Source organism: Talpa occidentalis, unplaced genomic scaffold (assembly GCF_014898055.3).
Source record: "Talpa occidentalis isolate TD23 unplaced genomic scaffold, MPIMG_talOcc4v2.1 talOcc4.9, whole genome shotgun sequence".
In the NCBI taxonomy this organism is placed as follows: domain Eukaryota; kingdom Metazoa; phylum Chordata; class Mammalia; order Eulipotyphla; family Talpidae; genus Talpa; species Talpa occidentalis.
In genome coordinates this window covers 13,769,991-13,787,164 of record NW_023605305.1, presented here as the reverse complement: position 1 = coordinate 13,787,164, position 17,174 = coordinate 13,769,991, and the positions used below count along the sequence as shown (strand labels likewise).

The 17,174-nt window shown below is 49.8% G+C and overlaps 1 protein-coding gene across 2 annotated transcripts in view; it reads right to left on the bottom strand.

Annotated features, from left to right (window-relative positions):
- NCMAP (non-compact myelin associated protein) overlaps positions 1-16,796 on the bottom strand; it is a 37,151-nt gene extending 20,355 nt beyond the window's left edge. For both annotated transcript variants that reach the window (XM_054691474.1, XM_054691475.1), the window contains exon 1: positions 16,729-16,796. In XM_054691474.1, coding sequence (XP_054547449.1) covers positions 16,729-16,769 — 41 coding nt within the window. In that variant the 5' untranslated portion in view covers positions 16,770-16,796. The remainder of the gene's footprint in view (positions 1-16,728) is intronic.
- Positions 16,797-17,174: the final 378 nt, after the last annotated feature.

The following is a 17,174-nucleotide window of genomic DNA, read 5'->3' as shown; positions in this document are numbered from 1 at the left end:
GAAAGGAAGGACGCAAATCTTCAAAGACGACCCTCTGAGTCCGGTGAATGAAGCAAGGAGTGGAACAATGAACAAGAAACACCCCAGCGGAGCTCCTCAGCGTGACCTTCAAAACACAGGGTGGAAAGAAAAGAAGGCCCCTCACCTGTCCAGAAGTGGTTTCTCGTTTTTTAAGGTCAAATACAAAGGATTTTCAGTCAGATGAGATGAAAATGGCACTGGATTCAACAGCAGCAGCCCCAGAAGCTCCGAGGCACTCTCCAAAATTCTAAAGGAAAATAATTCCAGCCTAGAACTAGACAGTGAGCCAAATGAAATACTGAGTGGAAAGGTAGAATAACGATATTTTTGGGCACACGGGCCTTCAGAAAATGTCCACCTCACATCACACACTTTTTCCCAGCAAACTCCTGGAGGACATGCCCGCTAAAGTGAGGAGTAAGCAGCGTGAGAAGGGCACGCATGGGCTCCAGGGACCAGGGGTGCCCAGGGCCATGCCCTGAAGCAGGGAGCAGGATTGAGGGTAACCAGTCCAACCAAGGGGGAGCAGGGAAGAGCAGGAGGTTCTATCAGCCAAGAAAACATGAAACTGGTTGGTTCAGAGTGAAAGGAGATACACCCTTTTGTTGGAGAGTCCAGGGGGGTGACCTTGTGATAGAAAAATAATTTCCTTCCAAAGGCTCAAGGAACCAAAATCCCACCTCTGCTCCACCCACTGACCCCCATCTCCCTCTCACCTCTGTGTAGCATCTGCTTGTGATCACAGGACCCTGGGGAAGCCAGCAGGAAAATCACTGAGCCCACAGGCCTCTTATTACAAATGAGGAAACCGAGGGCCAGTGAGGCACACAGGGGCCCAGGGAGAGGAAGGCTCGTTGGTAGTTGATTTGGCACCGTCTCAAGAACTCCTTTCTGGTTCGTTCAAAACAAGATCAGCAGCAACAAAAGCAAGAACCAAACCCAACTGAAAGGAACGCAGGCCGTGAGCAAGGCAGGGGAGCCCACCTGGCCAGTGAGTTTCTCCCTCACCTTGCTGACGGTGGCACCTTGCTGATGGAATGGAATGGCGCTGGCTTTCTAGAAAGCAGACCGAGGTTTCTAAGTTACTTCTAATCACCACTTACTAAAAGCAAAACCGTGTAGATGTAATTAAGTTTTGTACATCATGCACAAAGGCAACTGCAAACTTCTGGAAAAATAAAACAGGGGTGGGAGTGCAGGGGGAAAATACTAACCCAAATTTCCCCCAGACCAGGTATCCTGATCCCAGTGCTCTTGGGCGGTCCTTTATTTTTCTTGTTTTTAAGAACCAAGGTCAGTGCCCGTCTGCGAACTACAATAACCTGAGTTTATCCTTCTCACTGACTTTCAAATCTGCACTTTTTGTTCTCTGCCTCTCCCGCCGCCTTTTCCAGGGGCCTGGCTAACCTCAAAGTGTCTGTAATTAATGAGTTAAGGCTACAAGCCCTGTCCGGAGCAGCCTCGCTTCAGTGGAATTCGAGGAAACCCGGTGCTCTATAATCGTAGCGTGTGGCATTCCTTCCACGTCCTGGCCTGTGGAGCTCTCTTTCCCTGTTTCATGGGGCCCCTACCAAACCCCAACACAAAGGCCTGCTGTGGGGGGGGCAAAAGCCCTGGCCTGGAAGGTCAGAGTCCTGGGTTGGAGTCCTCCGGTATTACTTGCTGTGTGACCTTGGGCAAGTCACTTGTTCAGTTTGCTCAGCCTGCGAAATGCACAGCCGGGCGGGACCTGGTGTCCTCTGGCCACACTCCTTCCATCTTGTGCCTCCCAGTTTGCTTCAGGCCACCACCCCTCACTCTCCCCAGGCCTGCTTGCCTCCCACACCCTCCATTTCAGAGGGAACACCCTCCCCTTTCCTGCCCAGGCCGGGCCTGGCAGGCGCTACACTGCAGCAGGACCGAGGTGGGGAACAATCCCGTCCGTTCAAGCCGCCCGCGGTGGAGAGCTGGCCCGCGGCCAGTCACAATAGGCCCCGAGATACAGAGGGGCATTTGTCTGGGGGACCCACGTTTCATTTAAACCTCACTCTCGCCTTAGCTGACTGCCTCCCCTTCCCCCCACCCTCTCAGGTGGCCATGCTGGCTGTAGCTGTGTAATGGGGTGGGGTGAGCAGCCCCTCTATGGGTTGGGACACTGGATAGAAGTGAGGTGGAGGAAAGGCGGGGAGCCCTCGTGCAGGGTGGCTGAGATGGGGGTCACAGTGCAGGATCTTGGGGGGCACGGTGGGACAAGAGAGAAGGGTTAGTGGGAGAGGAATATTCCCGACTCCCGCAGGGACGTGCCAAGCGGCTGCAAGCAAAGCACTGCCTTTTCCAGGCCTTGGTTTCCTCAGCTTTAAAATGGGGTGATTGTTCCACCCCCATACTGTGAGGACAAAATTAAATAAAATATTTAACTTGCAAATAGTGTGGTGTAGTAAAGAAAGGGGTTTGGACTCAGATTGACCTGGGTTGAAGTCCTACTCCGTCCCTCTAAACTTGCTGCTGGGGGTGACTGACTGACCCTCCATGAGCCTCGTTTTCCTTATTTGAAGGAAGAAAAGAAGTGTGCGGTCACACAAGATGGCGAAGACGCTGGTGTACCCTGCCGTTTTATAAACATCTTGTATCTTCTGATGTGGGGGAAAATTGAAACTATTTCTTCTACCCTAAAAAGTTGAAGTTCCCTCCTTCTGATTTTAAAATAAATTGAAACTTTTGGAGGGGGACCCTTAAAAGTACTGTGGGTCTTACTGTGTGCCTCGCGGGCAAGTTGGTCCAGGTGTTGGTTATGGGTTCTGTTTTAGCTAACCCGTGCCGGGGGGCCACATCCACTGCCTGCTGCCCCCCGGCCCTCTGCTCTCCCCCATGTTTCTGAAGAATCCCCTGTGCTACTCAGAGCCCTGAGATACTGAGAGGGGCCGGTTTTGGCCAGACCCCCTAGTTTCAATGTGGTGTGGGCTCTGTGCCCTGAGGCAGGGCAGGGGTGGGGCTGGGAGAACCCAGGGTGAGTAAGCTGGGCCTGGCTCTGGGAAACAGGTGGGGGATGACGGGCACTTGGGAGTCATATCTGCTCCCTCTTGCCACCTGCTCTGTGCCGACCACTGTGCTCGGGGCTTTACCTTCATGACTCGCCACACCTGTTCTGCCTTACATCCAAGGAAACTGAGGCTCAGAGAGGTCAGGAATCCACCCAAAGTCACAGAGCCTCCAGGGCTGTGCTGGGACTCATGCTTCTGCTTCCCAAACCAGGGATCTCCGACGCCTACCTGACCGCCTTGAAGAGTCAAGGGAAAATAGAAGAGACATTCAAGGTGCACAGAATGAGCAAGGCCAGTGAGAATCTGGGGTGCAAGGAAATACAAAAGGGAGCAGGAAAGCAGAGTGTGGAAACAAGTGAGGGTCATGCTGGGGCACTGAGGGCACTTGGGGTACAGCAGGCTATGTGGGGGCGGGAAGGCAAGCATGGAGCACGAGCCTCCATGCAGTGGGGAGCTCAGTCAGGCAGGGCTGTTTCTAAACACGCTAATGGCTCTTCACTTCCTGCCCGAGCTGCCCAGGGCCACGTCTATTTACCCACCAACCACAGCAGATGCCCCACTCAGCCAAAGCCTGCCCTGGTCAGCGGCCACTGACTGCCTTGGGAAGAAGTGCAGTCACAGAGGAAGTGGCTGATTGCTGGCTGGGGGCTCGGGCTCTGAAGTTGTGGGGAGGGAGATTCCTGGTTGGGGACAGGGTGCCCATCTGCGCCCTATGACACCACAACCAGGTGAAGGGGGTGTTCCCTGAATGTGACCCTTCACCTGGAGTGGAGAGGGTAGAAAAGGCCTCACTACTCTTAATACTCACCAGCTACACGCCACCCCAGAGAACTTTCTAGCCACAAATCTGAACCTGCTCACCTCTACCTAGGCATACCGTGGGGTCTCATCAGCTATGAATAAAATCCAAACTCCTTCTTAGGCCTTTCACTGCCCAGCAGCATTTACAACTGTGCCTGACATATGAAAAAATGTTCAGCATCACTTGTAATCAGGGAAATGCAAATCAAAACTACCATGAGATACCATCTCACACCAGTGAGAATGGCACATATTAAAAAAACTAGCAACAACAAATGTTGGCGAGGATGTGGAGAAAAAGGAACTCTCCTGCACTGTTGGTGGGAGTGCAAACTGGTCCAGCCACTATGGAGAGCTGTGTTGAGATTTCTTGACCTACTAAATATAGAGCTTCCATATGATCCAGCAATTCCACTCCTAGGTATTTACCCAAAGGACACAGAAACATCAATTCCAAAGAGCACCTGCACCCCTATGTTTATAGCAGCACTATTTATAATAACTTTGGAAACAACCCAAATGCCCAAAAATAAATGACTGGATCAAGAAGATGTGGTACATATACACCATGGAATATTACTCAGCCTTCAAAAAAGATAAACACATGCAATTTGCAGCAACATGGATGGCGCTAGAAGGGATCATGCTCAGCGAAATAAGCCAGAAAGAAAAAGAAAAATACCGGATGGTCTCACTCATAGCAGGAATCTAGAAAACTTAAATAAGGGACCAGGAAAAAGAATAACTATATGAAAGAAAATATCAAAATCAACAAACAACTATGAACAAGAGACACTCTATGGGGGTGGGGGGTGGGGAAAGGAGGGATGGGGTAAAAATAAGGGGATTGCAATTGTATGGGGAATATAAAAATAAAATTTAAATTAAAAAAATAAAAAATTAAAAAATTAAAAAAAATAAGATGCAAAAAAAAAAAAATAGAGCTGTGCTTGGTATTTGAGCTTGTGAATTGTGTTTTCGAGAACTATGCCAAAGAGCTTGCCTTCTACACACCCACCCCATGTTACTTGCCTCGGCTCATATGCTTCTCTCTAGAATGACTTCCTAACCCTGCTGGTGAACTCCTATCTATATGTCAAAACCCAAACCTTCATATACTTCAAAAATTTATGTTAAATGTTTTGATTTAAAAAAAATTTCTACCTCATGAAACTTGCTCACCCCGCCCCCAGCTACTCCCTGCTGGGGTTCTGATCTACAAGCTACCATTAAGACTTTTTATCTGTCAGTTTTAATGTCACCACTCTAAGGTTTAGCTTTCCCCCCAACCCCAGGCACTATATCCTTTACCCTCTTTCACATTCTTCACAGACCAACCACAAGCTTAAAGGGTCTTTTCTGTGATCATCCATCTCTCTAGATCCTAACTCTCTGCCCAGGGCACTTATCTTTCTCCTCCTGAGCCTACATCTCAATGTCTGTTGCAGTTCTCGGCACCTGCGAGGCACCCTGAGGTGTTATATTGGCAACATAGCACAGGGTGTTAACAGAGGCTCAGAGCTGGATCTTCCAGTTCAAATCCTTGTGCTCGTTTAGCTGTCATTATCATCATCCGGTGACTCAATTAGCTATTGCTCTCCTCATCATCACCATTATTGAATGTCTGCTTTCCCCAACCAGACTTCGGCTTCTTGTCCCTCTCTTGCCACTGTTTGCCCTTAGCATTGATTTCACAAATGGTTGTGTCCCACTAGCCAACCTGCAGGCAAATGCCTGCAGGTTCTCACTGGCCTTGCTCATTCTGTGCACCCTGAAGGTCTCTTCTATTTTCCCTTGACTCTTTTTTTTTCTTTTTTTAAATATTTATTTATTTATTTATTTTATACAAGAACTGGGGTACGGGCCTGATGCATGGGAGGGTGAGAGGATTCACCAGAGACAGAGCGTGGAACAGAACAGGCAGAGTGATGAAATACACTGCTGAGGGGAGCAGCGGGCACGACAGGAGAGGTCTGCATTGCTATGTGGGACCCTTGCAGGCCGGCCGGGATCGAACCAGCGCTGCAGAGGCTATAGACAGCTTCATAGCGCAGTGCTCAACCACCTGCGCCACCAGGGGAGGCCCTCCCTTGACTCTTCAAGGCTGTCTGGTAGGTGTGGGAGATCCCTGGTTTGGGAAGCAGAAGCATGAGTCCCAGCACAGCCCTGGAGGCTCTGTGACTTTGGGTGGATTCCTGACCTCTCTGAACCTCAATGGACTCTGAGTTCACAAGCTCAGGGGCTGTGTTGGTTTATATTCACCTTTTGAATCCCCTGTGCCTGGTGCACCTTTTGGCACATGGCAGGTTTGAACACATGGTTGCTGAATGAAATAAAGGACTGGTGGAGTGAGTGGGCAGGGGTTACAATAACTGCTGGCAGAATGAGTGCATTGAGCAAGGATGAGGCACAGATGGTTCCACACATCACGGCTGCCACAGGGATGCAGACATGAGAACGGCTGTGAGTGCATGCAGCTCGGAAGGGAAGCGAGTGCTGAGTAGGGGCTGGGTGAGAGGGGAGATGCCTGCAGAGGTGGGATCTGAGGGGTACCACATGGTCATTAAACCTTTGGCTGTGGGTGTGTGAGGTGAGTCTGAATCTCAGTAACACAATAATCGCTCATATTTACTTGGTTTGAAGTGCCAAATGCACTTCTTGGCCTTTATTTGATTGTCTTTACATTTATTTGTTCTTAGAGTACTTTGCATTTATTTCATCATCTCATCCACTCCCAATGGAAAGCATAGAGTCATTTCAAGTTTTCAGCTTTAAATGGGCCAGAGAGGTTAATTTGCCCAAGATGCCAACTGAGGTGCAATGTGAACCCGGGACTCTGACTTAACGACTCTGCTCCACATTTTGAAAACTCGTTGATGAGAATAAACATTTAATGAGTGCTTACTACATGTCAAGTATTTTCTAAAAGCTTTACAAATTATTTGTATAGTTTTTTGTTTTAAAGATTTACCTATTTATGCATACAAGAACTGGGGTGTAGGCCAGAGGTGCAGGGGGGTGAGAGGATTCACCAGAGACAGAGTGGGGAACAGAACAGGCAGACTGACTGAAATACATTGCTGAGCGGAGCAGCGGGTGAGTCAGGAGAGGTCTGCTGTGCCATGTGGATCAGCTTCCTGGCTGGGGATCAAACTCATGTCACAATGGCTGGTAATAGCTTGATAGTGCTGTGTCTTTAACCCCTGCACCACCAGGGAGGCCCTATTTATATCATTTTTATTTTTAGCTGTATAACTCATTTCATTCCATAACAGCCCTGTGAGGTGGGTATCATTGTCTCCATCTGACAGGGGAAGAAGCTGAAGTCCAGGTGGGTTAAGGAACTTCCCTAAAGTCACACAGCCAGCAAAAGTGGTGGGGCTGGACGCAAGCAAGGCAGGACACCCCAGGGTTCACGCTTCCAACCACTTCACTTCTCTGCTTCAGCTCAATGAATATTATTACTGTTGTGTTTTACTGGGATTTTTTTAAAGTAGAGAAGGGAGGAATGACATTTCAGCTGGAAAAATAATGCAGGTGAAGACTGAGGGATAGGGGGCTAAGATGAGCACATCCAGGAAAGTGAGCAGAAGATTCGGTAAGGGGATGGGACAGCAAGGTCCCAGCACAGTGGAGCAGAGCATCCTGGGAGGCTACAGTGGAGATTAGATGCGGGAGATGTTTTGAGAAGGATCAAGCTGTGGAGGAGCTTCCTCTGTTGAGAGAAGCAAGCATGGAGATGCTCTCTTAGGGCTTCGTGGGAGATATTTGAAAACTAGGAGCATCAGCACCAGTCTGACCTGGCTTTGCTGGGTATCCTTTGTAAAGTTACTTAACCTCTCTGTGCCCCATTACTGTCTGTAAAATGGAGGTGATAAACAGGACTTCTTCACAGGGTTGTTGTTGGGTAGGTAAGATATAATGATGAAGCTAAAGCCCCTGGTAGAGTATTTGGCACAAAGCAGCCCTTTAATATACAGTATGTCATGTCTCTCTCCCCTCCCCCACCCCAGGAAGATCGCCCCACAGTCCCAGTCTCACCAGAATCAAGGTGAAAATCAAAGATCGATCTAGAACCACCAAGATCCCTATAGACCCCAGGTCAATAAGATGAGGGAAGGCAAGGAAGCGAGGAAAATGTCAAGCAATCCAGTTTCAGAATGTGTCCAAGATGGAGAAAAAAGAATAGTTATCATTTATTTCCTTCTCCTTCCTGTCTGTCAACTCGGGGTTATATAACTGAACTTCTCTGTGAGGAACCCCTTGGGGGCCTCCAGGAGGCAGGGTTGGCAGTGACATAAATAAATATTTCTGTGCTCTCTGCCCCGGGCTCAGGTTCTGAGCAAACACCACAGCCTGAAAGGGAGGCCCTGCTGAGGAGGAAGCGGGTGAGGAGGGAGCTCTGGGCTAGGAGTCAGGAGGCTGCGTTCAGGCCCAGCCCTGCCCAGCCTCCAAGGACATTCAGAGGCAAGTCTCCATGGAGGTGACCTGGAGGGAGGGAGTCCAGTGTGGGCCTGGGAGTAGGGAAGGCTTGGTCAGTTTTCTCTGTGGGGGAACAAATCTGCCCCACCAGGCACGGCACTTGAGGCCCTTCGCAGCTCCCCTCCTTCCTCTCCCATCCATCTTGTCACCACACACTCTGCACCCTGACTGGAACTACTGAGTCACCCTTCTGCCCCCCTGGAGTGTGGTCCCCTCCCTGTGAGCGGGTAGTACGGTGAAGTGGACAGAGGTGTGGGTTATAGTCAGACGAGGCTTGTGTTCTGGCTTAATCGAGTCCTGTTGGTTCTCTAAACCTCTCTGAGCCCATCCCCTCATCTGCAAACTGGGCTTTGTGAGCCTGTCTCAATCCAGGTGAGACAGGGAGTTAACAAGCACTGACTACTGAGCCTGTCCAGGCCCTGCACAAGCAAGGGTCTGCATGCTTCAGTCACTTAGCGATGCTAGCCCCCAAGTGTGCCCACTCTAAGGCGCGCACTGAAAATGTTGGTCTTCCCCTTGAAGACCTGCCCGAGGCAACCCCCCATCTCAGGGGGCCTGAGAATCTTCACAGCAGCTCTCAGGTGCCTGGGCCACAGCACAGCACATGTCACATGACATGACATGACAGTGTCATAATCGGTCGACAGGCCTGTCCCCTCTCCTCTTCCAGAAGTGCCCTGGGGGACAGGGCCTGCCCGAGTCACAGCCAGATTGCCACATGGCACGAGGGCTGCGCTGAGAAGGCGGGAAATGAGTGCGTGAACTGATGGAGGTTGCACATGGAGACTGCATGGAGGCCGTGGGCTCCAGCGGTGCCTGCACACCTCACTCCCGGGGCTCTGGCTCCCTGAACCTGGTGGAGCCTCGCTCAGCTCCACGTGGACCCCTGGGGCAAGCTGCCCTTTCCTCTAAGTTCCTATGTTGCTTGAAGGTGGAGCATATTTTTCTAGTCAAACACTAGGATACTTGTTCTAGCAAAGGATTTCTGGACCATAAGAAGCCCAAGAGGGGATCTAGAAGTTATGGAATAAATGTAGAAATACTGCAATTTCCAGAATAGAGCAGTGGTTTATAAATGGCAGGCTTCCTTCCAGTGCCAGGGCCGGCCACGCAGCCTCCATATAGTAATTGCGAACAGATGCCTGGTGGAGGGGGCAGTGCACTTGCACTTCACCGTGGGCTCAGATGGGTCACCAGAAAGAGCAGAAGCCATAACTTTCTTCCTGGTAGACCCGCTTTTGAAAAGGAATTCCAATTACAGAGCCGCCCAGGACCTGGCTTTCTGCACGGTGTTCCCCCACCTATCCAACACCACCAATCGCTCCTCACAGGCCACAGAATCAAGCCCCACTTCCTTGTCTTATCAACCAAGGTCTTCCATAAATTTCTCCTAGTCTAGCCAGCAGCACCTGTCCCCCTGCTTCCTCCTCTCTCCCAGGTAGAATGAGAGATTCTGTGTCCTACACTCACTTGAGTTCCCCAGCATTGCCCAGTGGGCTGCAGTGTCCCCTGAGCCACAGGCTCTTCTGCCACATGACCTGGCCACGCTTCCCAGTTGGACATCGACACAAACCTGCTGCGATTGTGACCTCTGACTGTCCCTGCCTGCCCCGTTCATTTCTTCCACTTCTGATTTTCTCCAATGACTGTTTGCATGCTTCCTGAATGCTTTGAAATCCCTGGATCTACTTTTCCTTGAAAACATTTAAAATCTTATACTAACCAGAATTTGCTATCACTTCTAAAAATGGAAAACCAATGTCACTGGTCATCCATAGAACAAGATGAATTAGACGGAACAGGTCAGTGTCGCTCAATTCTAGCGAGACCATGCTATCCTCCCAGTGTCTGCGCCCAGGGCTCACCCTCTTTTGCTGCAAAAACAAGTATTAGGGTGACAAAGGGGGCCAGATTCTGAGTGCAGTATCTGGGCGGCGACAGCAGATCAGCTTCCTGGATCACATGCTCTGGTCATTGTGTCTTAAACTCAACCCTTCAAGCCTTTGTGGTTCTTCCGCATCTCTGATCAATGAAGGCACCACGCTCTTCCTCCTGGCCAGTATTTCTTACCTATATTTTAAAAGTACTGTCTTTCCTATATTTTAAAAGAAGCAGGTGTACAATGTCCCTTCCTACATAAAACTCCCAGTTCTGCTTCTTGCATGGACAGGACCCCTATAGAACCACCTGACTTCCCACAGCTCCCCTGGATTTGTTTCTTTTATTATTTAAGTATTTCCTCTAAGAGTGTTTTCAATGTGGCTCTTTGTGTATTCCACCTTCTGCAGCTTTATTTGCCTAAGACTATTTTCATTATGACCTCATGTTTGAATGACAATTTGGCTGGCTTTAAAATTGTGGATTAAAAGGGTTCTTTTCTTTCAATTCTAATAGCATTACTCTTTGACCTCTTTTATCAAGTGTTATTGAGAAAGATAATGTCAATCTGATTCTAGTTCTTTTGTAAGGAATGTTATTTCTCTCTGCTCTCTTTCTCTTTGTGCTTCATAGCCCATATTCTCAATTTCGTCACCATATCTGTGTGGGAGGGTGTCCTTATTGCTGCTCTTGGCTACTTCACAAGTCCTTTCCATCCCAGCTCATTCAGTTTTCTTTAATTTTTGGACATATAATCTCCACTATTTTTTCAATGTATCTCCCCTTCTCCATTTCTGTTTTTCTTTCCTTTTGGGACTCCTATTTCTGTTCTCCATAACTCTTAGATTTCCTTTTTTATTAATCCTTTCTCTTTTCCTGCTGCCTTCTGGGACAGTACCAATCTGATTTTACTTTTGATGTGTCAGTTCTTCACGTGTATCCATCCTGATATTTATGCCATTTATCATGCCTTTTTTTAAAAAAAGATTTATTTATGCATACAAGAACTGGGGTGCAGGCCAGAGGTGCGGGGGGTAGGCAAGAGTATTCACCAGAGACAGAATGGGGAGCAGAACAGGCAGATCTATTGAAGTACACTGCTGAGGGGAACAGCGGGCGAGACAGGAGAGGTCTGCTGCATCCTGTGGGTCACCTCCCTGGCCAGGGATAGAACTCATGCTGCAGTGGCTGCCTATAGCTTCAGAGGGCTGACACTTAACCCCTTGTGCCACCAGGGAGGCCCTATGTCTTTCATTTTAAATGTATTTTTCATAGTTAATGTTTTGACTTGGTTCTGTCCTATCACCTCTTGTTCTTGCAGTAATTTATGAATGACCTCCCTTACCTCCTTAAGTATAATTATCAGGCCTTTCTATAAAATCTTGTTCTTTCTGCTTCAGATGGCATTTTAGCTTGATTTATTGTCTCTCTTTTATAGTAGCACATCTCAGGTGTCTAAATATTTTGGTGCATGAGTTCAAGTTCCCCTGGGGGTACCAACTACCAGTCTGTGATGTGCCCTGGAGGAGGCCCAAAGGCAAAAGGAGAGGAAAGAGAGGAGCCCCAGTGCAGAAAGGCACACAGACATCCTTGGCTGCACCCTGCTGGCTGGCACCATGCCTGGCTCTGTACCTCTGAGTTCCTGGGGAAGAGCAGCCTGGGCAGGGGCTCATGGCTTTCCACCAGCTGGGGAGGAGGCAGATGGAAAAATAAATGCCTGAGCCTTTGCCTGTTTTAATCAATTCCCCACCCTAGCAGGGCTCTGAGCTGCCCCCAGACTACTCCCTGGGTCATAGCTGCTAATTTCTGCACTACTGACGTGGAGCAGGGAGCGGGGATCCTAAGCAGGTAAGCTTCCCTAGGGAGCAAGACCTGGAGGAGTTAAGAGTCCAGGCTCCGGGGTCAGTGAAGCACTGGCTCATTCCACACCGAGAGCCCCTATGAACCCAGGACTATGCTTGGAGAGGGAGAGACAGTGGGAGTAGCCTTTGCCCAAGTGTTAATGCTGGCAACAAACTAATAGCCCCAGCCCCAAACCTGGCTCTGTCACCTGGGTGGCCTCAGTTTGTTCATCTGCAAAATGGATGATAGAAGCCTCTATTCTTAGGCTTTCAGAAGACAAAGAATACCAGGTGGACAGTACTGGGCTCTTAAAAATGTTAATTGCCATATTATTATTATTCTGTTGATATTGTGACCAGGATTAGGGAGGAACAGGGAACCCTGTCTAAATCCTCAATGAATCTCCTTTGTCCATGAGCAAAATATCCTGAAGGCCAGTGATTGGAGAGGGCCTAGGTTGGCATCTAGAATTCTGGAGAAAAGGGATAGAGTAGGATTGACTCTTAAGTGTTTCACTCAAAAGACAGCAAGTTTGGGGCTGGGGTAAACACAGAAAGTTCCATTTTCCAAAGAGAACTGTTAATGCCACCACAGGTATTAAGATTTTGATGACTTGTCCCTTTTCCCTGGTTCCCTGTTTGTTCTTTGCTAAAAAAAAAAATAATTGCTAAGGGTTAGGAAGTAAGGGGGTTGAATGGCACAGTTAGGGGCTGGGCTGGAACCTCATTTGCTTCTCAGCAGCTCAGGCCCAAGTGGGCTGAGCACAGGCTCCCCGAGTGCCCAGGATGCAAGATTCGGCTAAGGACCACAAAAATGTTTTCATCTCTTTCAAATTAGAAGAAAAAAGGAATGTTTAGGTTGAAGAAATGATTTACAAAACTGGGCCTCCCCGGTGGCGCAGCGGTTGAGCGCTGGGTTGCGAAGCTGCGCGCGGCCTCTGCGGCGCCGGTTCGATCCCCGGCTGCTCCCCGGCCACCAGAGGAGGGTCCCACATGGCGCGCAGACCTCTCCTGCCGCCCGCTGCTCCCCTCAGCAGTGTACTTCGGTCCTTCTGCCTGCTCTGCTCCCCGCTCTGGCTCTGGTGAATTCTCTCACCCTCCCGCGCTTCTGACTGTACCCAGTGCATGTATAAACAAAACAAACAAAGAAACCAGCAAAACAAATAAATAAAGCATGCCTCTATAAAAAAAAAAAAAAAAAAAGAAATGATTTACAAAACTAATGTGGCCATAAATATAATTTTCAATATCTTTTTTTGTTTTTTAAAGATTTATTTATTTTTATACAAGAGCTGGGGTACAGGCCAGAGGTATGGGAGGGTGAGAGGATTCACCAGAGACAGAGTGGGGAGCAGAATAGGCAGACAACAGAAATACACTGCTGAGGGGAGCAGCGGGCGTGACAGGAAAGGTCTGCTGCACCATGTGGGTATCTCACCAGCTGGCCAGGATCAAATTCGCACTGCAGAGGCTATGGACAGCTTCACAGCACTGCGTTCAACCCACTGCGCCACTGGGGAGGCCCTAATTTTCAATATCTTTTATGAAGGAGGGGGCCCATGAAGGCAAAATTGCCAGGGTCCAGGGTCAGAATGTGTCCCTCTTTATTCTGTGATGACCAGCAAGTGGCTCATGTCTCTGAGCCTCGGGAGGGAAGTACAGACCCCCCCTACCCACTTCCTGGGAGGCAGTGGGTGCCTGAGGGACCGAGTCTTAGCACCATATGGGTGCTCCTAAGCTCACAACAAACAGGAGTTCACCATTTATTTCTCTCTGTGGTCTAAGGCCTTAGGAAGCATGGAGAAGGTTATGGGATTGGGCACAGCATTGGGAGAACAAGTCACAAAATTACTTTCATATTACACCACAGACTGAAGAGCTAACCCCAGGTGGAGAACAGATGGAGGCTTCCAAGCAAGGCTATTCTAAGCTGGGGACCTGCAAGAAACCAGACAGAGAGTAGCAAAAAGAATTGTCTCTGGGCCTCCCTGGTGGTGCAGGGGTTAAAGTCTCAGCATTATCAAGCTACCACCAACTACTGCAGCATGAGTTTGATCCCTGGCCAGGGAGCTGACACACATGGCGCAGCAGACCTCTCCTGTCTCACCTGCTGCTCCCCTCAGCAGTGTATTTCAGTAGATCCGCCTGCTCTGCTCCCCATTCTGTCTCTGGTGAACCCTCTCACCACTCCCTCCCCCCCCTACCTCTGGCCTATACCCCAGTTCTTGTATGCATAAATAAATATTTATAATAATAATAAAAAAAGGAGTTGTCTCTGAACTCTCAGTGTCCCAGTGTAGGCCCCTAAGGTGGGTGCTAGTTATGTGGAGGCTGAATGAAGGAATGAATGGATGAACAAGTGATTAGTGGATGTGAAGGACTTTGAAAATCCTAAGGTTGTTTGCCCTAAAGATTGACTCAACAGGTCTCCCCAAGCACAAGTTTCTCTAAAGGGAAAAGAAAGCCAGTATTTATTAAATGATTGGTATGGATGGCCTCCTCTCTAATAAATCAGGAAACTGAGGCTCACAGAGGGGATGTGGCTTGAACAAGATCCCACAGTTTGAATATGGAAGCCCAAGTCCCTGCTCTTTGCCCTGTGCCCCCTGCTGGAACTTTTGCCCGAGGCTGTCGTGGAGCTGGCACGCAGGCCCTCAATGCCAGTGCTTCCAACACTGCCCGCTGCCCTTCCTCGAGGGCCCTAGCAGGTACCCTTGTATCTGGCAGCCCCACCGAGGGCCCCAAAGCTTGGGAGTGTCAGCCAGGGCAGGAGGCCTCTCAAATAGGCCAAGACGCTGGACGAAGAATGGGCCTCTGTCTGAGAAACGGGCTCTCCCTCTTTTTCTTCCTCAGGTTAAACTGCAGCCACTACCCTCGGGGAGTTTCAAACCACATGAGAGGTTCCAGCCTCGCTGCCTCACTGCTCCCACTCTCTCAGCTTTACCTACACCCAGGCCCTGCTAAGGGATCCCCAGTTGGCCAGTCCTTGCCTTGGCTCAGTCTCCTTTTTGCCTACTCCCTCTGCCTACCTGGGAACTGTCTCTCCATAAGGAATTTGGGGAAAGCAGGGAGACCCTTCCTGCCAGATCCCCAAGCAAAGAGCGGGATGCCAGAGGCGGAGATACCAAGGACCAGGGGGCAAATGGATGGAGACAGTGATGGGGCAGCGAGCGAGGGCTTGGAGGTTGTCCAGGAGAAACAAACAGGCCGCTGTTTCTAGGCTGCCTTCAGAGGCAGCTTCAAAGTGTGCAGTGTAACGCTTCTGAGCTGGAGTACTCAGCCTAGTTTACAGAGCTTCCTATTTCAGATTATTCTTCTATCTCAAACATAGATCTTTAAATAATAAAGTGAACATATATATATTTAGGGCCTTTATTTTCACATAGGTGAGGTGGTTTTTTTAATTGAAATGATGTATCGGGTGACTTAGAATCCACATTACCTTTCTTTCGTTGACCCTCTATGTCATTTTATGGGAAGATTGGTTAACAAAGGGGAACACTGCCACACTCACAGCCCACAGGGGCCTTCACCACCCACCACAGTGGCACAAGAGCCCATGGGGTAAGGGATGGGGTCTCCCCCACTCTACAAGACTGAGATGCCTCACCGACTCTGGAGCTGGGTTTCCTTGCCTTTCAATGAAAGGTGATCTGTTACCCTCAAGGACCCGTCCACCAGGACCCTGTGTCTTGGGAACAATGGGGTAGCAACCAGCACCAACACTGATTCCTACTTCTTGGCGTCCTATTGCTCTAAGGGGACGTCCCAAAGATGTACATCCCTCCAAAGTGTCTGGAGGATTGATTCATCAAGGCAAATAGAAAATAAACAAATGATTATGAGCAATTATGGAAAATACTACAAGGATAAGCTTTGAACTTGGCTTTTGAGGGATACAGTGCCTCCCTGTTGATGTGTTCCTCCAAATCTCTCACTCCTACCTCAGACCTATGCATCTTACATATTCCTGGTCACCCCAGGGGCATGGAGACCCATTAGGCTGCGGCTGCCTGCCCAAGGTCAGAAAAGCAAAAGGCCCTGCCTTCAAGCAGCCGGCTCCATCTCAAGCACCCAGGCCCCTCCTGGCCCGCGGCAGGAGTGGCCACAGTCCCCCACGGTGACACCATGGATATGAAGCCCGTTCAGCGATGTCCACAGCACATTCCTCCGGCCCAGCCCCCTTTGAGGCTGGCTTGCCTCACATACTGACGGCAGCGGGCCCTCCGGGCACTCCCCACGGTCAGCACGAATACCGGCAGGGACAAGTCAAGGAACGTCCACCTCCACAAAGGGGTCCCGGTTACATTTCCCTTTTCATCTTCCCTTCTCATCTGGCACCTCAGGCCTTTGCCATCACTTGGCCCCCCTTCCTCCCCACCCCTTGCCCCTGCAACTTTGGGATGCACCCTTAGAGCAGGTGAAAAATGTGTCTCACTACCCAGAGTTCCAGTTCCTTCATTTACTCCCACATGGCTGCTGGGGTACAGGACTTCAGGGGGTCATACAACCTTCCCCACCTTCCCGCTCTGGCTAGGTTTATCATTGGATCCCACCCACCCCACCAGAAGAGGTACCCCTAATCTGTCACTCTGGGTTGCACCCACCTAGACCACTGTATCCCACCTCCGTACCCCTCTGCTGGTCTGACCATCCCTAAATTCATCTATTTATTGACTCCTTACCAGGTGCCAAGGGGCGCACTCCATATGCATTCATTGTCCATTTATTCCCCACATAGCGAGGCCTACTGCCTGCGGGCACCATGCTGGTGCTGGGAAGAAAGGTTAACTGAACAGACACGGTCCCTGCTTACTTCACGTGGACCTTGGACTAAGCGCTGTGGGCTGTCTGCCTTGACCTGTCAGAGAAATTGCTTCATTTCAAGAGCACATCAAACGGAACCAGGAAAGATCCTGCCCAAGGTTAAGTGGGCTGCCTGACTGAGGAGCAAGGCAGGGGTTGCAGCGCCCAGGTTGACTGACTGCAAAGCAGAGTTCTTAAGCACTGCACTTTCTTCATAGCCCCACGCATCCCGCCTCCTCCAAGACACCCTCTGGGATCCCCTCCCAGACTAGCGGGCTTCCTTGGTCCCTCTAAGCCACAGCCAGGATCTGACACACTCCTGCCC